This window comes from Petromyzon marinus, chromosome 1, assembly GCF_048934315.1.
Source record: "Petromyzon marinus isolate PM22_M1 ecotype Great Lakes invasive population chromosome 1, UKy_Petmar_22M1.pri1.0, whole genome shotgun sequence".
Lineage (NCBI taxonomy): Eukaryota > Metazoa > Chordata > Hyperoartia > Petromyzontiformes > Petromyzontidae > Petromyzon > Petromyzon marinus.
The window spans coordinates 27,853,979-27,874,972 of record NC_133667.1 but is presented as its reverse complement, the minus strand read 5'-3'; the positions used below and the strand labels follow the sequence as shown (position 1 = coordinate 27,874,972).

At 42.9% G+C, this 20,994-nt stretch overlaps 1 protein-coding gene across 2 annotated transcripts in view; it reads right to left on the bottom strand.

Annotated features, from left to right (window-relative positions):
- Positions 1-20,994, bottom strand: part of LOC116939218 (dual oxidase 1-like) — a 44,863-nt gene that overhangs the window by 16,573 nt on the left and 7,296 nt on the right. The window contains exons 5-22 of one of the 2 annotated variants that reach the window (XM_032947383.2): positions 20,609-20,790; positions 19,046-19,253; positions 17,314-17,480; positions 16,509-16,569; positions 16,279-16,375; positions 15,652-15,730; positions 14,123-14,219; positions 13,024-13,196; positions 11,780-11,955; positions 10,470-10,588; positions 8,461-8,598; positions 7,638-7,751; positions 6,023-6,135; positions 5,122-5,310; positions 4,676-4,892; positions 4,009-4,102; positions 3,691-3,863; positions 2,686-2,758 (exon numbers count right to left, since the gene is read on the bottom strand). In XM_032947383.2, coding sequence (XP_032803274.2) covers positions 2,686-2,758; positions 3,691-3,863; positions 4,009-4,102; positions 4,676-4,892; positions 5,122-5,310; positions 6,023-6,135; positions 7,638-7,751; positions 8,461-8,598; positions 10,470-10,588; positions 11,780-11,955; positions 13,024-13,196; positions 14,123-14,219; positions 15,652-15,730; positions 16,279-16,375; positions 16,509-16,569; positions 17,314-17,480; positions 19,046-19,253; positions 20,609-20,790 — 2,470 coding nt within the window. Of the gene's footprint in view, positions 1-2,685; positions 2,759-3,690; positions 3,864-4,008; positions 4,103-4,675; positions 4,893-5,121; positions 5,311-5,935; positions 6,136-7,637; positions 7,752-8,460; positions 8,599-10,469; positions 10,589-11,779; positions 11,956-13,023; positions 13,197-14,122; positions 14,220-15,651; positions 15,731-16,278; positions 16,376-16,508; positions 16,570-17,313; positions 17,481-19,045; positions 19,254-20,608; positions 20,791-20,994 lie in introns of both variants that reach the window. The other variant, XM_032947365.2, reaches the window with a different exon arrangement.

The following is a 20,994-nucleotide window of genomic DNA, read 5'->3' as shown; positions in this document are numbered from 1 at the left end:
GTTTATTTAAAATGTGTTTTATATCCCTGGAAGTGGTGCACAAGCACAAATAACAAAGTGAACATGTTCGTCAATAACACGAGCCTAAAGGAAAACAAATATATAGCTTAAAAAAATTATCTATGCCTTGGATTTCCTGGCTGGCTGCCGGTTAGGCTCCTGTCCACCCCAACAATAGCCCTGTTGTTTGTTAGTGTCTGTGGGCTGTTGCTTCCAAATATCTAGCTGGGTAACTGGCTAAACAGGATTTTCCGTAGGAAAAATAAATAAAATTGAAGTAAAACTAAACGGTAGAAGACTTGAATAGACAGCGACACGGAAGAGGTGGGACCAACACAGAAGACTGACACGGTCCATTTAAAATCGCTATAACTTTTCAGTTTGTGCTCATTTATGTCATTCTCCTGCCAAAATATTCCATTCGAATATCCTCGAGAGTATAAAAAAGGGGATTACTTTTAAACGCTCTGAGTACTGGATCGTGAGAAGAGTATGAAAATGACAGCCGTCTTCCACTGCAGAGCAACGGATTCCCGACGAGTATTTATAAAAGGCAACGTTTCGGGTAATGACCCATCTTTGCAGCAGAAAAACATCTCTGAAGAGGGAATATTGCTTGAAACATTACCCGTTATATATATTCTCAGTATTTTCCTCTTAAGGGCAATGTTATTGACGAATGTGCTTGGGTTTTTTTTTTAAAGAACCAAATTCTGCAATGTTTTATATCGCGAGTATGCTCTCCTCTGAATTCATCTTAATAGCCCGTCCAACTTTAAATAAATTCACATGCATGCGTGCACAAACCCAACAAACACATGCATTTTAAATTATACCTTGTGCAAACAAAGAAAAGCCAGTCTCACTTCAAGATTCCGTAAAAGTTAAAAATGTTGCATTAACAGCTGTCCGATTACTTGATTACAAGGCGTTTTACTGAAAAGGTCCCCACGATGCGTGTGTCTAAGCAATCACATCACTGCTGTGTAAATACAGTTCACGAATTCAGACCCAGGCGTACTTTATAAAATTTCACGTCACTGTCAAGTACAGTATTCTGTCCATTACAGTACTTGTTTTGATGCACTGATGTATTAATTTCAACCGAGAAACTGCATGATTAAATATCTATCTGTGCACCGTTCATGTTGGCGTTAGTGATAACGTAACTGGACCCCTTTGTGGAACACGGGCAGTGTGTGAACAATGGGTCTCATTATAGTTGCAGCCTTTCACGGCTCCCCAGCAAGGCCCCATCAAACAATATCCGGAACAATTGGAAACTTTAAACTGCATTCTAACAAGAACGACAACGAAAGCACGACTCTTTCCTATACGTTGCACTCCCGTTGTGTTTGTTGTTGTATTGTTTGTTGTTGTAACGTTTCTGGACATCTGTGCAACAAAAGAAGCTTCATAGCTCATCGGATTCCTCCAGTACAAATGAAAATTTCTAATGTTAGAACGCTCTTGGTGCCACTGTTACCAGATCCTCCGCCAGAGTGTCACAACAAACCCCCCCATCCTTCACAGCGATGTCGCAACCAACACTCGACGGCACGGACCTTCTACAGCCGCCACCTCCGCCGGACACTTTCACACCATCCAGCTATAGAAGATGAAACGCTCCCATTACGGCGCCCTTCCTGCTCAGCAACCTCAGATGTCGAATCGCTTCCAATTGACTGGTGCCTACTTTTATGGGGATTTATCACCCTCCCCAAACACCATGCCGTTTTTTTAATCCAAACTGCTCGCGACAGCAATTAACAAACCTTTACAATGGCCCCAAAGATGTCTATCTTGCGTTTAACCACGGTGTGGAGGAGCTTCCTTTCTACCAGGCTGTATACCAAACAGTCAGATGGACGAAGGTTGTCTCAGCCATCAGACTGGACCCTGTCTGGAAGTGCAACACACTTGTGCGTTACAACAATGTGCCTTTGTAAAAAGAGGCATAGGCTTTGGCCCCGTGGCAGTCGCTTTCTGATGCCACTGCTGGCAGAAGGGACTCCAACTAAAAGCAAACACTATTAGGGTACTTGGTCCTTTCTTTGATGTTGTCCAGACACGGAAGAGGTGGGCGTACCCACCACGCTTCACCTCAAAGACAAAGATCCCGCATCTAGCCTTGAACAGACTTGCTGTGAGCGAGCACCTATGAAGGCCGGCATGTGGCACACGATGAGGGTGGGTGGCCAGCACCACGCACGACCCGGCTATCTGTGACTCCCCAGTGGTGATGTTTGTACACCGCACCAGGTACTCATTTGAGGTTTAGTCGACCTAGCACCGGTTCAGATAATCGTCGCCGACGTTGGCAGTGAGCAGGAATAGAACTCGGGTCGCCGGGTTCGTAGCACGGCGCGCCACACGCTACACTACCGCTCCCATCACACACACACACAGTCGCGGCTTGCCGGATCGTTTAGTTTAGACTAATTGTGACGTGAACATTGATAATTATGTGAGTGAATTGATGTAGCGGGAGGGGGGATTGAAAAAAAAACTTGCACCATTGTTTCAATTGACTTGCTGGGAGACAACAGCCGAACTTATTGGTGACCCTTCAGATTGCATGTCAGGAGCACTAACCATTACACCGTGGCAGCTCCTGTTATGATCACTTGGCTACGGAAGACGTAAAGACGATATCACGTATAATCGTTCCCTGAGCATTCTTACCCGTTTGGTTTGCGATGGTGAATGAAAGAGACAGTGCGTTCTGCTTGACGTCTCGCTTGGGGCAATTCCATACCTAGAATTAAAAAAAGCAGTTACAGTCAGGGTGTCCAGTTCGGTTGGATTCTTCTTGCATGTATATTGAACTTATTTCGCACCGTACATAGCCAACCCTGTTAATCGGAGGTGCGGGGGGAGGACAACAAACTAAACACAAAAAGCAGTTCTGAATAAATGAGTTTTCAACGTAGAATATTTAAAAGTACATAGCTCCAGTTGCTTCCTGATATCGGAAGGAATCACGTTCTAGACGGCCGCAGAAGCGTATCTAAAAAGCGTGCGATGCAGTGACCATCTTTGCTCGATGGTTAGTCAATAGCCACTGCAAGAATGATGTACTTACCAAATAACCCACTCTCAACCCCCCACTGTAATTGATGTAAAGCACCTTGAGATTGTATTAAAGTTGCTAAATAAGCTTGAATTTGTATTAGATTCTTGTAAGTGTGCACAATCAAATTATAAAAAAAATAAACACTGAGCGACATGTCGGCTATGAGTCGTCAGGCGCCAACTGCCATTCGATCCCAACCGAAATTACATTTAGTCAATTAGTGTAATTATAAAGAATTGTAACGCACTAAGAATTACATGAGTGATAATGTGGAATATTCATAAAAAGTTAATTCACCAACAAATCCTACGTTTTTCATTTTATTGTGGGGAAGTCAACAGTGGTTGTCCTATCTGTAGACTCACCCCGCTACAAAAATGCGGAATTTCAACCAACTGGCTCAGGGTTGTAAGCTGGAGATAAACACTGCTTCAGTGGTCGTTTAATCAAGAAACTTGACTTTGACCTTTGACATTTTAAAAATCAGTTCGTATGTAGGCCTACAAAAGTCGTGTCACGAAGGATGGGATAGATAAAACATGTCTAAACAATAGACCACAGGATTATACTGAAGGGGCGTATTCATTCAAGATAAAATCAACGGAGTACGCGACCTGGGATGTGAATCTGAAGGCTGCCGGCGTCATTGTAGTGCTCATCCAAGAGGGCATGCAGATCCTGCCAGGTGAACTCCGTCTTGTTGAATTCTTGTTTACTAAACAATGCGTTGATGATGCTGTCCTCTTCCTTCTTTTGTAACTTGTAGTTCGCCATCTCCAAGAATGACCTGAAATTTGGGACGAATCAAAAGTACACGACCTGTTTGTCCATTCAATTGTACGCGATGTTTTTTTTTTCTTTTTGGCTTATAACTAAATATTATTACGTCTACAGGCACGTGAAAATTTACAAGAGGAAAGACGTTTACCAACCTGAGCATGAATTCATACTTCTCCTTCGTCATGGGACCACACCTCCTCGTGGCGTACATGTCAAACATCTGTTTGGATTTTTCCTCAGCAGTACCTAGTTCCACACACAACACAGTGCTGTGTTAGTTGTATGTGTTATTTGATTTTTTATCGAAGAACTTTATTTGCAAATTGAAACAAACAGTTCAAATTATAAATGCCATTTTCCAGTCTTTCTAGATGCAGCTCAAAGCAATTGGAACCATTTGTGTTTATTTAATGACTGCCGTTATATATTTTTTTTATTAAAACAATAAGGGGGAGAGGTAATGTGTGCTGACAAGGGGGAGACGCTGATAGGTCAGTAGCGAGGAAATATAGATTTTAAATTTTCGTCTTACCTTGGGGCCTATTAACTAAGTATTTATTCTGAATTGCACATTGGCTGGAGGTTGCTGTGGGTTTGAAATAATTGCGGATATATTTTTGCCAGTGGTCTGGTTAGAGTTCATTTTCTAAAGATAAGGTTAAATAAATGGTCACGTGTCCATGAGGCTGAAACTTATGTTCCACTAGTCACTAAACATTTTGAATAACTAAGCAAAGTATACTAAACAACAACAACAACAAAACCGTAATTTGTGCAGTAAACTAAAAATAAAAAAGATAGCAGTCAAATAGGCCGTACCTGTTATGAAGACGCCAAGCACATCAGTCAGCTCATTAAAGGATAAGTACCCATCATCGTCTTTGCCAGTCAAATGAAATATGCCCTGCATAAATGTGGAGCTGGGCTTCAGACCTAGCAATTCGCCCAGCTCTTCGCGAGACAGCTCACACTCGAGCGACTGTTTAACTGCATCTGCCTGCATCTCCACATTTCTCTCCGGGTCAATCTTCAAAACCTGCCACAATAAAATGCATCAATATTGCCCGATATACCGGACAACCATGAAGCAAAGAACACATAACTTTTGTAGTCGTCGATTAATACTTTGAATTACATGGATCATTTTAAAGGATTACAACATCATATCATAGCATCATAACAATTGGTCAACATGTACAATGATAGCGGTAAAAAAGATACGTTTTAATATTTGATGTATAAATGTTCGTAAAAATATCAATTACCTTGGAAAATATCGTCTTGAATGATGTCTCCAGCAAAACCTTCCTCTGCTGCTTTGTAATGGCACGTTTTAAAATTGCCTTTTTAGTTCCAGCGTCCGTCTTAACGGAGTGATTGGCAACTTTTGTCACAATTTCTTTTAGCCGATGTTCAAATGTACTCCGCTGGATAGTCGATTCAAAAAATATCACCTAAGAAAACAACAATGCATTTATAATTCATATATTATATATATAAAAGTTGATACATTATTTTGAGCTAATGACAAAGCAACACAGAAGCTTAATTCCGGATAGACAGCTAAATAGATAGAGCATCATCCACATCCGCTATGATCAATCTACTGCTGGAGGAAGGACAACTCCAAGCCTTTAGCCCCTTAAGGAAGCTCCCAGTACGTGGAGCAAAACATCAGACATCGCGTTGAACAACCCGCAGCACAGCTCCAAGAAACACACTGGAGCGCTGGAGGATATATAACCGCAAACACCTATGCAGTGCTACCTGGAACAATGTAGGAAAAATACAGAGCCAGTAACAACAATACATCCAGTATGTTCTTTAACAATTTACAATAAAAAAAAATGTACACCGTCATGGAAGGGTGTATAATGGAGCACAGTAAAGAAAGCTTTCACAGTGCTCACGCGTCGGGCAGCGTAGTGGAGCGCTGACACATATCGCACGCGGCATCGCACACCCGTAGCGGTATTGCCCTTTGACCTCTTGACGGTGCACAGCCCAACGGCGGCTGCGCAGCACGCCAGGCGACGTCGCGGTGCGGCGGCTGCGCTGCTGCTGCTGCTGCTGCCTCACCAGGTCGTACTCTTTGGGCACGTGCACCAGCAGCAGGTTGCCCCTGTCGCTGGCCAAGAGCAGCTCCACGCCGGACAGGGCCTTCACCTCCAGGCTTCGCAGCAGGGCCCCCGCGCAGTCCAGCACCTTGATCGATCCCGCGTCGTCGAATCTCAACCGCACGTCCCGCAGGGGTTCCTTCTTGCCCCGCCATTCCCTGGCTGATGGACGCAATGCATCTGTGTTAATTTGTCACCCATGTTCTCAATGACCCATGTTATAGAGCATGACAAAAAATATGGTCAAATAATGCCCCACACAACACACATTGCGCGCGTGGGGAGGTCCTCCGTCAGCAGTGGAATACCAAGAGTCGCCGATGAAATGCTCCAATCGTCTATAGTTAAAGTGTGACTGTTCGTGGACCCGTAGTAGAAAATGAATGCATGTATTTTAAATATACGTGTAACAAAAATCGCCATCAGCCATGGTTCATTTACTGCTGGTTGAAAGCCTCTCCAAGCCACGCTATACATATTTACATGAATATATGATAACTATTTCGCTTTAAAGTTCGCTTTAAACAAACATATCTTTTTTAAACCAGCGTTCAAATAAAATGGCAGCACTTTTACGTACAAAAACCGTATAACAAATAAGCGAACCATTATAAACTATCAAATCAATGATAGTGTACAATAATCTAAATTAAATGCAAAATACACATTAATTTTTTTAAAATGTTAAACGTATATGGTATCCTACTTTTCACGTGTTTATATGCGTGTTCACGTTTTCAATTAATAAATTATAAAAATAATCAAATGCAGGGTTATGCATTTCCTTCACGACACATCTTGGTAGGGAAGCATGGTAATAATAATATGGCTACCGTTTAATCACTCTCACAATGTGATCACAACTTAAAGCTTTCGTGACTGCAGGAATTCATATTCTTTGGGTCTTTCCGTAAAGTCACGTAAACGTAGTTTTTTTGTTATTTCCTTTGAGCCTATCTACGTGACTTTACCGAAAGACCCAAAGAAAATGTAATCACAGTTATGTGGGGAGACAAGTACAGGAATGATGCATCATTTACTACGCTATAAACATTCTCCACAACAACACTTAATGAGTATTTATTGTTTGGTGTTATACAGAGAGGGTTCTTGCTTGTAAACATTGGATAGCCTCGCCAGCATTAGTTCGAGCAAGCCTTACTCTGCCGATGAGTAACTGAATTTCAAAACCATTCCAGAGTTTGCTTGTGTTGAACCAATGATGCTGATGAGATGCTTTCCCAGAAGGCTGTGCTGCCCCAATGGGATATGTAAATTCGTGTTGTTATTTTTTTTGCCAAGAGACAACTACGGGATGGAGATGTTATTTGTAATAAATCTTGACTTAAAGCTTTCGTGACTGCAGGAATTCATATTCGTTGGGTCTTTCGGTAAAGCCACGTAGATAGATCAAATAATAAAAAATAATAAAATAAAAATAATAACAATATCAGTGATATTGTTATTATTTTGTAATAACAATATCAGTGATATTGTTATTATTTTGTTATAATTTTTTATTATTTGGATTATTTGATCTATCTATGTGGCTTTACCGAAAGACCCAAAAAATATGTTAATTGTAATGTTATACAATTTCTCAACAGCAATGCTTAATGATTATTGTGCATTACATGTGGAGTGCAGTGCAGACAATTGTGTACCAGGAATGCCGTCTGTCTCCTTCTTTGCTTCAGTTTTTGGGTCATTCTGGTCTGTCAACTTCTTGAAGCTCCTCTTGCGGTTGTAAGAGACGCACCACAAAACTGCAACGCATGCTGTGGTGTGACACAGAAAAACAAGAGTGTGATTATTTATAGTCTGCGGTTACCTCCCTGACACCCCACTCCCAATACCTTATTTACACTTGCCTTATTTGAGTTGGGGGTGATGAGGTTTAGAGGGTAGCGTATTTGCCGCTTGTCACAGGTCAAATCCAGCTGCCATACTGATGGCGAGATGTTCACTACTTCACCTGATATACAGGAGGTCGGGGGTTCCATCCCGACCTGTATATTTGGAATTTCCATGTTCTCCCCGTGGTTGCGTCGATATTTCTCCGGGTCCTCCGGTTTTTCCCTCTACATTTGGAATGAACGTGCATTTACAGTATTTGGCTGCTATACATTTCCACGTGCTAAGCCACTTCATTGAGCTATCGTTTGTGGTGAAGGGTAGGTCGTTTTGTGTTGACGTCATGGCCCAAATTTGGCAAATTCGAAAATGACACCGCAAAGGTAGTCATTTTGGATTCCACGTACGTAGGTATGTATGTTGAACTTCTTTCACACCGTACGGAGCCAACCATGCTAGTCGGAGGTGCATAGCAATCATCGACCCCCAAAAGCAGACTAATGCCCCAGGTGACCTGCAAATTAAGACTAACCCCGGTCTCCTGAATTCTCGCCTGGAGGAACAAAACAAACTCCAAGTAAACTCGAGTTTTACTTTCACCGTGGGCGAGGAAGGAGCGGACAATGCACTGACCTGCAGGTATGAGCAAGAGGAGCACGTTGGTGATTATGAAGGTGACCACGCTCCCGGAGAAGTAGTCAATGGTCTGTGGGGGTGTGCACACCTCCAAGTCCTCCACTCTGAGCTGCTTGGGCTGCTCGCAAGGGTCCCCTGATGTGTGTGTGTGTTGCGTAACACAGCAGCACATCGGAGCATTTACACTCTGTTAGTTTTGTACATGTATATGGAACGTGTAAAAGGGATCTCTTTCTCATGAGATTAATTCTCATCTGCAACACCGCCAATGCAACTGGTTGTTACTGGCCGCTTGGCGTTTTGAATCTGTCTGTAATGGCTAAACGTTATAAAATGTCAACGTAAATATGCATCAGCAATGAGTTGGTGAGTTCATGAAAGGGCTGTAAGTCATTCATCAAAATATTTTATAATTACAATCTCACGAACTCTTTGAAATGCAAACATCTTTAAAGAGTGACGGTGTAATGTACACAACTATAGTTAGGCGATGTAAATGGAGTTGGGCAGGACTCATCTCAAGATGGGATTTAGCCTGATGGACAAGGCTGGTTATGGAATGGCAGCCAAAGGAAAGATAATGTGTTCACAAGGATGTGGCCACTGTAATATATATATATAAAAATAGGAATAGGTTTTACCTTTTTGGCAATAAAACAGTTTGTGTTAAGATGTTCAAACACCAAATAGAAACCTTTGGCAAGGAATCAAGTTCGAATTAACCACATGTCTATGCATGTTTGTTTGCATGCTCACCACATGCATGTTTGTTTGCATGTTCACCACATGCATGTTTGTTTGCATGTTCACCACATGCATGTTTGTTTGCATGCTCACCACATGCATGTTTGTTTGCATGTTCACCACATGCATGTTTGTTTGCATGCTCACCACATGCATGTTTGTTTGCATGCTCACCACATGCATGTTTGTTTGCATGCTCACCACATGCATGTTTGTTTGCATGCTCACCGCAAGTACTTTGTGTTACCAGTTTTAGGAAAACAAATATTTCCGATTGAATTGGACATAAAAATGCAGAGGTAAAGTATGTTGCACCTGCTGCGGGACTGCAGCCAGACTGGTTTTCTTGGAAAGCTGCAACTATTGTTATTTGCATATCCGGGTAAATCAACTGAAGGCACCATGTCCGAATTTCATTCATTAAGACACACGCATTAGGAACTCTAAACCCAAGGTTGAATGTATATAGCCTTCTAAAATGTGATCCACACGCCACATTTGTTTTACAATATATCACTGAGACCTAGGATGGGAGATCAACCTGAAAAACTTAACTTGTTGCTATACACAGACAGTGGCCACCGCCGAGAAAATGTGGAAAATATTCCGCAGGCTGAGGGCCACCAATGAGTATTTCAGGACGCTCCTTAAAAAAAGTCTTAAGACTAAGTGAGGCTTTCCTGGGTTCAAACAAGCGCAGTATTTACAATAATAGTACTGCACCAATGCTTGCTTTGCTTCCAGATATCAGGCATGAAAATATGGGTCAACAAAATAATAATGATCTTTGTGAAAGTAATTTTGCATGTGATGGATTGCGCCCTCTGCCATCCTTCTCATTTTCTCTTCTTGCCCCCCCCCCCTTCACTGGAACAAACTTCCCCCCGGCATTAAGCAGTCACCTTCGCTCACTAAATTTCCGCTCCTCGCTCAAAACTCACTTATTTTTCCAAGCTCAACCCACGACCCCTTAATGCCCCCCACCCCCCCTAATAACCACCTTTCTTACTGTTCCCTCTTAATATTCTCATTATACGGCGATGACCCATTCCCCATTCATTCAATCCATTGATCATCATCTACTGTCATCAATTTCTCTTTCACCGAATTCACAGATTTGCCCATTGCTACCTCTCATCGAATTCATTCACCTCATCTCCACCATTACATTCACGCACGTTTACCGTTGTTCATTCTTCATAAAGTGCCTTGGTTAAGGCGCGATATAAATTACATTAAGATAGATACGATAGGATCCTCACCGTTTCTCCAGAAGAAAACCTCTTCTTGGACGGTTTTCTCATCGATCATCATTGTAGCCCTCAAGACGCTTGAGAACCGCATGCCTCGCACCGCTTCTACGTCCGTGTCTGTGAACATCCTGAGCAGCATAACCAAGCAGGGTACTCCTCAACGTATTGAAATGATAAAAAAATATGTTGTATATACAGTACGTTTCGTAAACATCATACAACAACCTTTCACCACCATCAGTCATGATCATTGCACTGCTGGATGCAGCCCTCCCCAACAACAACCGTTCATCATCATCATCATCAGTCATGATCATTGCACTGCTGGATGCAGCCCTCCCCAACAACAACCGTTCATCATCATCATCAGTCATGATCATTGCACTGCTGGATGCAGCCCTCCCCAACAACAACCGTTCATCATCATCATCAGTCATGATCATTGCACTGCTGGATGCAGCCCTCCCCAACAACAACCGTTCATCATCATCATCATCAGTCATGATCATTGCACTGCTGGATGCAGCCCTCCCCAACAACAACCGTTCATCATCATCATCAGTCATGCTCATTGCACTGCTGGATGCAGCCCTCCCCAACAGCAACCGTTCATCATCATCATCAGTCATGATCATTGCACTGCTGGATGCAGCCTTCCCCGACAACAACCGTTCATCATCATCATCATCAGTCATGATCATTGCACTGCTGGATGAAGCCCTCCCCAACAACAACCGTTCATCATCATCAGTCATGATCATTGCACTGCTGGATGAAGTCCTCCCCATGCTGTCACTCTCCTAAATGGCTCTGAGATGCCACAAACAATCTCACTAGGGCACATGAGGTGATCTCTCGTTGCTCCATCTCAGCAGTGATCATGTTCGAAGACATGTTTGATCCATCTCCATTCCACTATTAATTAGCCTATTCCACCAGCCATCCTCTCTTCTAAGTGAGATGCCCACTTACTCATTAACAGTCAGTGGGAAGTCTCTAATTTTGCCTTTCTGTCTGTCAGTGCAATTCTAAGCATGCATCTCTCCGTGCTTCTTCGTAGACAGAGGGGGCTGGTCAACGAACAACCCTCCGGCACACATGGCTGCAGCAGGCAATGATGCCAGTCATAAAGTGGCACAGTACTAATCAACCATGATTGAGTAATGGCAATCCCTGACATTGCTCTAACCACAGCCCGACGAGGTAAATTATGACCATCAACTGAGAATAATTCAACAAGGCTACGTTGACAAACTCCTCAATGTGTGTGCCATTTGGAAATTGGGGGAATTGTCGACAAGGGGATGAAAGCACCTCACCCGTTGTTGGTGTTCTCAAACCAGAAGCGGTCCCCGTCGCGGATGCGCTCAAACTGATCGATGAGGATGCGCGAGAACAGGGACCCAGGCCCCCCCTGGCACTCCAATAGCCCCCCCGGCCACAGCTCCAACCGGGAGATGTCACCGTTATAGGCCTGCTTCAGTCGCTCGATCACCTGATAAAAGTCAAATAACCAGGTGTAGCTGAAACAGACTGTTGGGGTAAGTGCTGTTAGCGAGCTGCACCTGTGAAGGCCGGCACGGCACACGAGGGGGTGGGTGGCCAGCACCACGCCCGGCCGCCTTTGTCTCCCTAGTGGCAATGTTTACACATCGCACCAGGTACTCATTTGAGGCTTAGTCGACCTAGGGGAGGCCCAGGACCGGTTCAGATAACCGTCACTGGTGTTGGCCGTGAGCGGGAATCGAACCCGGGTCGCCAGGTTCATAGCGCAGCGTAGCGCTAACCGCTACACTATCGCTCCCCATATACACACACACACATATATATATACACACACACATATATATATACACACATATATACATACACAGATATATATACATAAACACAGACGATGTCATCGTCATATTGCTGCTCAAGTCGCTCAGTCACCTGGCATGCAGACCAAGCATGTACACAAGCATTTAATTGAACACGTACAAATGGTATTCCACACGCATACAGATACCAATGTGTGCATGAAATACACCACATGTTCAATTGAAATTGAAATGTTTTAGACTAAAATCGCTCTCACCTTTGCATTTATTGAATTCTAAATGGTCCAGAAACTCTAGATCCAAAGCAGCAACTACACTCGTCAACGTGGGTCTCATTTAATGTACCTTTGCACATATAGTAAATTTACACACTTGGAAAAAAACATGTTCCTTCCCTAAGATCATTATTATGCCATTCATGTATAGCAGCTCTGACTGCAAACATAGCTTTAGACCTGTAGTAGGTAGTGAACAAAAAAAACCACTCAGAATAATTGCATATGCATGGCCAACATTGCAATAACGCAACCTTTTGCTACATCTGAAACATAAAGTTCGACAATTGTTTTCGTTTCATGGCTACAATCGACTTTAGTGTGAGTCTATCAGCAGGTTACGTGTTTGAGAGTAGGGCAAACACCCTCTGGAGGAGACCTTCTACCAGCAGCGGCATGAGTGTGCAATTTGCAGGGATGCACCTTTGCTTTCAACCGGACACATTTCAGTGCAGAGCCATGTACCTCGGGGTTGCTTTGATTGAGCCTGGGGTTGATGTCTCCCCATTGCGAGACAGGAGGCAGCTTCACAGCTCGCCGCACCTCGTTGTAACTGGGAGCTCCGTGGTCGCGACCCTGCTGAATGTTCATGGCCATGAGGTCCAGGCGGGAGGCCTTCAGAGGTCCGTACATCCTGTCTGCAGTGAGCAATGAGAAGCATTTGCACACACGGTGATGTCATTTAAATGCGGCCACACTTGCTCAAAGCATGCCAGAGTATTCGAGGGTGGTTACCGCTGTGGGCAAACAATAGTGAGAAGCATATGAATATAAAAAACACGTTGAAAATATTCAGTTGGAAACCCAGAGGCAACACACTTGAAGGGGCAGTACTGCAGTTCACGTCACAATGTGTGTTTTGAAAAAGGTTATTTCCATAATTTGTGTACAATTTTTCTATTGGCGTCCTGTGATAAGACATATAATCCATTCGGAACTCTTGCATATCAATGGTGCATGGCCATGTGTTAGAGAAGAGTCTGCAGAAGGAGATATCACGGAGCTGCTTCTAAAAATCTCAAGTAACCTCTGGTTCTTTCGGTAAAGTCACGTAGATAGAAAAAATAATGAAAGAAACACGGCGTTTCGGTCGCAACACAAGCGTCCGTCTTCAGGTGAGAAAATTATCTGCTGCGCTTGTGTTGCGACCGAAACGTCGTGTTTCTCTTATTCTTTTTTCTATCTACGTGACTTTACCGAAAGAACCAGAAAGTATGCATTCCTGCAGTCACGAAAGCTTCAAATCAAATCTCAAGTAACCTCTTGACCCACACACTTTCCCACCTGCTCTGCTATCGAGTCATGATCGTCACATTTAAAGTCAAACCGATACATACTTTTATTTATCATTGCTACCATTTTATCCAAATTAAGTACAAAATTAATTTCGAATGATTTTTTTGTGTGTGTAGTCAACAGTAACCGAGCTGAGACCACAATCCCACTGCAACCATTTACCCAGTTGAATCACAGATGACTGAAACCCAGATTTTGAACTCAGGATCTCAGCAGTGTCAGCATGTTGCAATTACCACGTGACAGTGTTGTATATTCAATGTCTCACCAAGGATATCTTCGACAACAATGTGGTCCTCTTTCTCAGCGATCTGAGAAGCCATTCCCAGCAGAATTTCGTCAACTTCATGCCACGATTCGAAAACCTAAACACAATGCAATATTTGTAATTATGTTAGAATCGCAACAATTTAGTTTTAAGGTGAAAATATATTGCGATTTAACTGTACACTTGAAATAACAGGTGAACGATATTGCACCAACTGCTAGACTGCAGCCAGACTGGTTTTCTTGGAAAGCTCCATTGCCTTTATTTGTATATCTGGGAAAGTCGACTGAAGCCAACGTCTCTGTACGAGTGTAATGGCACGAGCAAATTGGAGAAGAATAAAGAATAAGGGTCTTCGTTCGTTTGGCGCTTAAATGCCTGAACAACCCAAAGTGCAACTCAAGGAACATCACATCTAGCCTAAACCATTCCCAGGACCCCCTGTGCCGGCTGACCGTCTGTGGCGCATTGCGCATGCAGCACCAGACTGCAATTGGAAGTTAGTCTGGTGGTAGGGAGAACGGTTACGGGGAGATGACTGTGAGCAATTGAAGTGTGTTTCGTTTAGACAATGGGCAGGTTTCATGCAGCGACTCATTCAGCTTGCGAGTACGCCACTGCATGTCTGCTAGAAATGTTAAAGCGGACAGGAGAGGGGAAATCAAAGTGGGTGGATAACGTAGCACAATCAGCCACGCCTAGGTTAGCATTGCTTAAGATGAAAGGGGAGCGGGCTTGGATCGTAAAATGTTGGGTCGCTGGAGAAGAGTGGCACCAATAGCTGGTGGAAGGTGATGTATATGAAGCCACAATTAAGGGATGAAGGGGCAAGACAGACCCCATTGTTGTCAGAGGAAGTTGAGATGAAAAGTTGGGGCAATAAAGGGGGAAAGGTGAGAGGGAGCCTTAGCCAGTTGAACAGCGAGCCTGTGCGTGCTGTATCGCCACACGCAGCGTACGTGACACAGGGGAGAATGAAAGACTTTACTGATTCAGGAAATCGTCACTGAGTCTCGTGGCTCTCTTTAAGGAGGGCCCTGCATTTGTTTAGCAGGAAAGGACAGTGTTGCAATGTGTTCTCCCAATTGAGTATAATTCGTGGGGATTTTTTCTACACTTGGCAAAATGATATTCATCACAGTTGTGTACGATTGATGCACTTAACCCTTTCCCATTCCGATGACATACATGTACATGTACTACATGTATGTCATCAGTTTTTATTCCGATTCCGTTCTGATGACATACGTGTACATCTTCCGATTGCAATCCGATGACGTACACGGTCCGTCTTCAGGTAGGAAGACGTACCCGAGGCTCCCGCAAAGCCATGCGGGAGGGAGTGTGGCACAGTTTGATGCCAGCTATCATGGAGTGCGGTCGTGTCACTACAGTTCTCTGCGGTGAATACAATGTCTTTAAAAACAGTGGCACCCATGCCTCTGTAAAGAAAATTAACGCTAACTGCTTGTGTGTTCGGAGATTCTCGGAGCGGGAAAGGGTTGAAAGTTCACCGAATGCACGATTACCTTATGATTCCAGTAGTTGTTGCACACACGACTTGCAATAAAACCAGACTCGGTTGGCTTGAAATGGCAGGATTCATTCCTAGTGGCGTACAATAACAAATACGTCAATAAGAATATACTGTATTGTGCAATAATATATGGGCAGTTAATTTGCATTTTTTTTTAAAGACAAATCTCAAAACAACACAATATCACTTGGTTAGTATATAGCTTATATTATTCATAATTTGGCTTTTAAGAATGCAAATTATTTAGTTAGAGTGGAACCCGACAGCCACCTATTTCCAGCTTCTGAGCAATGATGATGTCAGACCGAGCACAAAGTAATGCAGCCTAATTAAACACGAACTTCTCGTGCAGTTTAGAACAGGGCTTCATTTCAGCCAGGTCTGTTTGAGTCAGTCACCAGGAAAATATTTCCCGTGCCCGGTACACAACATCGAGTATTACCTCTCACTGCCGCTGTGAATATTAGTCACCTCCAAGTCTAAAATCGGCATCGACAAATTAAACACCTGGTTTCAGTTTGTGAATAAAGTAGTCTGCCGCACTTACGGCAGCTAGCGCACGGCGATTAATATGAGAACACAACTCATTGATGGCGTGTACTTAACGTGTGCTTTTCACCTCGTGTAAACGCCTGGAGGAAGCATGGTTTGGCTGTACCTCATGGCGGCTGCCTCAAACTCCACCGAGATACCTGGATGCACGTGCATCTTGTACCCTGAAATGCACAACAAAAGTGTGAGAGTGACAGTTTTTGTTTTGCACGTTGCTTTGCCACCGTATATGGAATGCATCAATAAAACAAAAAGGAATGCAAAATGCAGATTATAACGAAACGTTATTTTTTGTACCTGTGTAGTCTGACACATTTTGTCCAAGCATCGCTGGTAACCATTCATAGAGAATAATGTTCTGGAAATGAAGCGAGAGATGCATTGAAAATACGAAACTTTAATTCCAGTAAAAGGCACAAAGGTACAGCCCTTCTTCTTTGGTTCTTTCGGTAAAGTCACGTAGAATGAGAATAAAATAATAAAATAACAAAATGAAATTCTCACGACGTTTCGGCCACAATGCAAGCGGCCGTCTTCAGGTGAAAGGTACAGAACTGTCGGGACGACAGAGCTTCAATGAACGATGTTAAGATTCGTAGCGACTCATTCCGCGTGACTTTACCGAAAGAACCAAAGAAGATTAATCCTTGCAGTCACGAAAGCTTCAAATCGAAATTGTACAGCCCTTCATTTACTTGCTCACAGCACTGCTGGGGAAAGGACCTCCACAAGAGGGAGCATTAGAGTGCCCCCCCCCCCCCATCGAGGATATTTGGCCAATTCTTTCATGTTGGCCAGACAACTTGTGACGAGGTGCGAATGCCCACGCCTTACCCCACTGCACGCAACCTGCCGATCGACTAACTGTGGTTTACCCATTTCGACTCCAGGGTGCTTGTTTCAACTGCCGGCGCCAGAAGATGGAACATGAAAATTTCTGGATTGCAAGTTGCAGTGTGGAACCATTGACACTGCGGCAACATCATTTATGGCCAGTGTGCTCATTCATTATCATCCGTAAACGTAATCGATTGTGCCAATGCAGTTCATTTCAACTGGCCTGCCATTTCATTTTGACACGATAAATTAATAAATCACCCACCTGATATATGGCCACTACCCACTTCCGTGCATTTGAAAATACTTCCTCGTCATTCCAATCAGGGTGAGCCATGCTCAGGTTCCTTGCCCAGTAGTTGTGGTAGCGCAGCCACACCGTGCTCAAGGCCTTCTGGGACGGGCTCTCATTTGCCCACGGACTCCCAAAAACTGCAAGAAAGAATGAAAGGGAAAATGATGGTGGATTCATTATGTAACACCCCTTCCAACATGCGCGCGTATTTGTAAGTATGTAATTAGCAGTATGGAATGCAACGGGTAGCTCTGAAGGCAAAAATACATTTGCATGTTCGCAAACAGTTATTTTTGCTTAATATTTAGTGGCCAGGCGTTGAACAACCCTCTGATCAATGTGTCATGTTTTCAATAGAGCATGCCACTCACTAACAGCAACACGCTATTACAATAGAAGTTTATTTGCATTTGATCATCTGTACGAGAGTTGGCATGACCCCCATGTTCCAGACATACAAGGACAGACAGGCAGACGGAGCTAACTCATACATGTGTTCAACCTTAGTTGTAGAGTGTTAATTTGAAAGAGAACATTCTTTTATTTTTTTATTTGATCAACCTAATATTTCTCTGATAAATCACGACAAAAGCAAGCATTGCTTTCTTGTGTGGCATACAAGATCTGCACATTTGTATGAGCAAGATTCGCTATTAGCAATTTACAGTTTCTTGGCTGTGCAAAACATACCTCTCACGAGAGATTAGCACGTCAGTGCTTCAATGTCTTCCCCCAATAATTGTAATTGTGAGATGCAACATTACCTTCCTAGGCAGGCCTTTATTGATTACAGGCCATTTAATGAAAAAAAAATACCAAAGTATATTCGTCTCAGATTTTTGGCATTAAAACTTTCAATCCTAGAGAATATAGCGCTCAAATTCTTGATTCTTTCGGTAAATTCACGTAGAAGGGAAACAATAAAATAATAAAAGAAAACTATAAAATAATAAAATTTTCACGACGTTTCGACTGCAACACAAGCAATCATCATCAGGTGTGAAAACCACAGCAAGAAAATTTTATTATTTCATTGTTTCCCTTCTACGTGACTTTACCGAAAGAACCAAGAATATGAATCCCTGCACTCACGAAAGCTTTAAATCAAAATAAAGCGTTCGTTTATTTTGGGTTGAATCCTGTAAAACCCTTCTCCACCCGACACAGCCTGTTAAGGAACGTGTCACGTGATTCAAGCGTGCCAAACGTATCACTTCTTCAGCACACCGGTGTGTTGGAGAGTAATCTCACGAACTAAACAAATGTTTTATTTTTTAGTTTACCAGGTAAGGCCCACTGAGCTATTTCGCTCTCTTTCAGAAGCGACCTGATAGCTCAATTAAGTGGATTATTACGTGGAAATTTATAAAAGCCAAATACTCTAAACCAGGGGAAAATCCATGCGACGATGGGGAGAACATACAAACTCCAAATATAGAAGCGTCAGGGTTGTGATCGAACCCACGACCTCCTGCATACCAGGTGAAGGAGTTAACATCTCACCACCGCGGTGCACCTTTAAACAATATTTTAAACAAGCGTGCTCCATTAAAGTGATGCAGGAATATTCCTGCAGTTGTAATGCGATAAATACAGCTATGTAATGACCGTACAAATATGCAAATAATTAAACTCAGGTTATTATAACAAAAAAAGTGCTTTTTTATCAACGTGTCCGCGTAAACGGAACTGTTACACTCACCATATTGGGTCTGAGGCACGACGCTGCCAACCTCGTGAGACGGAGAGCGAATATTAATCAATGTGGATGAGTCTTCTGCAAGGGGCGCAAGAAACCCATTGCTGCTGGTTTTCAACATTCCCTTCGCAAACTTGCGGCGTGCATTGCAAGCAGTCTGCGAGGATCCGTATATCGAGTTTCCATCAATCCAAGCCGTCACCATATTCGACTAGAGAACAAAAGTAAATCACGCATATTCATCAACAAACATGTTTTTTGTTTGTTATAAATCATCATCACCCATGTTCAGCCGGTTTCTCCCAAGCCGCCATCATCCTCCCACAATCCTGTGATGTCGTAATCCGCCTTGTGGCTACACAAGAACACATTTTATTGCTCAATCTCCACAACGGAGGGCCCCGTCAGGTGCGTTCCACTCCTTGGCTGCAACTTGACCATCGGTCATCACCCTGACTAGTGACGTGTGTTTCTGTCAGAGCTCCCTTAATTTCACGAAACATATCGAACAAACAGACATCCTCTAGGTCTCAGTATTGCCTATTTTACACGAAATAATATTTCTACGTGCTAATCACTTGGATGTTAATAATTGGCATTCTCGGTAATTGAATGAACTGGCACAATGCACGGTTGAAAAGTCGATTTAAAAAAAAAGCGTCTCATATTTACGGCCTTGTGTGTTTTGTTTCCCATTCTTTTCGGTATCTGTACGCTTTTGTTAACTCCCTTGGCTTAATTATAACACCAGCATGTCGTGACATTTGCTGTCCCCCTACCGCGTTCATTGTTATGTTTACCCTGTACCCTCGATCGATGTTACGTTCACCCTGTATCCTTGATCTTGGGCTGTTCTGTTTCCTTGTAGTTATCTAAACTCTTCTTGGATGTCAATATGGGGCTCGCAATGCTCCACATCTTTTGATGCAATCTACACGAATGACGGTTTGTAAAATAAATAAAAAAAATATTATTACACATCGTTTGCACACGTTGTTGTGTGCAAACGATGTGTAATAAATAATATTTCTACGTGCTAATCACTTGGATGTTAATAATTGGCATTCTCGGTAATTGAATGAACTGGCACAATGCACGGTTGAAAAGTCGATTTAAAAAAAAAGCGTCTCATATTTACGGCCTTGTGTGTTTTGTTTCCCATTCTTTTCGGTATCTGTACGCTTTTGTTAACTCCCTTGGCTTAATTATAACACCAGCATGTCGTGACATTTGCTGTCCCCCTACCGCGTTCATTGTTATGTTTACCCTGTACCCTCGATCGATGTTACGTTCACCCTGTATCCTTGATCTTGGGCTGTTCTGTTTCCTTGTAGTTATCTAAACTCTTCTTGGATGTCAATATGGGGCTCGCAATGCTCCGCATCTTTTGATGCAATCTACACGAATGACGGTTTGTAAAATAAATAAAAAAAATATTATTACACATCGTTTGCACACGTTGTTTAGAACGTGTTGCTATTTCTCAAACACACGGTCGTGAAAGCCCAGGACTCAATATGAATCTCACAGCTCGATGTGTCGCTACTTGTTTGATGAGCATCTTACCGGCGTCCTGGGGTTGTTTGGAGACGATCCAGTATCCTCATCCCAGTGGCTGCGCTGGAACGGCAGGACTTTGTAGGCGCCATTTGAGAATGCCGAGTCATTCGATGGGATTCTGATATTGACAAACTCGGCGGGGCAGCCTTGCTGTTTAGTGTTCATGATCTCATTCAATATTTGCTGACCTGTCACCAGGTAAACGTACCATGAGAAACAGAATGTTTTTTGCTCTTGTTATCATTGTTTTAATAATGTTTAAAATGATCATACCTATGTACATACTAAAATGTAATCGTTATATTGTAACTGCTACACATGCCATGAATAACAAAAACTGAACACACTCGTTAATACCACTGTCCTGAAGAGGAATATATATATGAGAACGT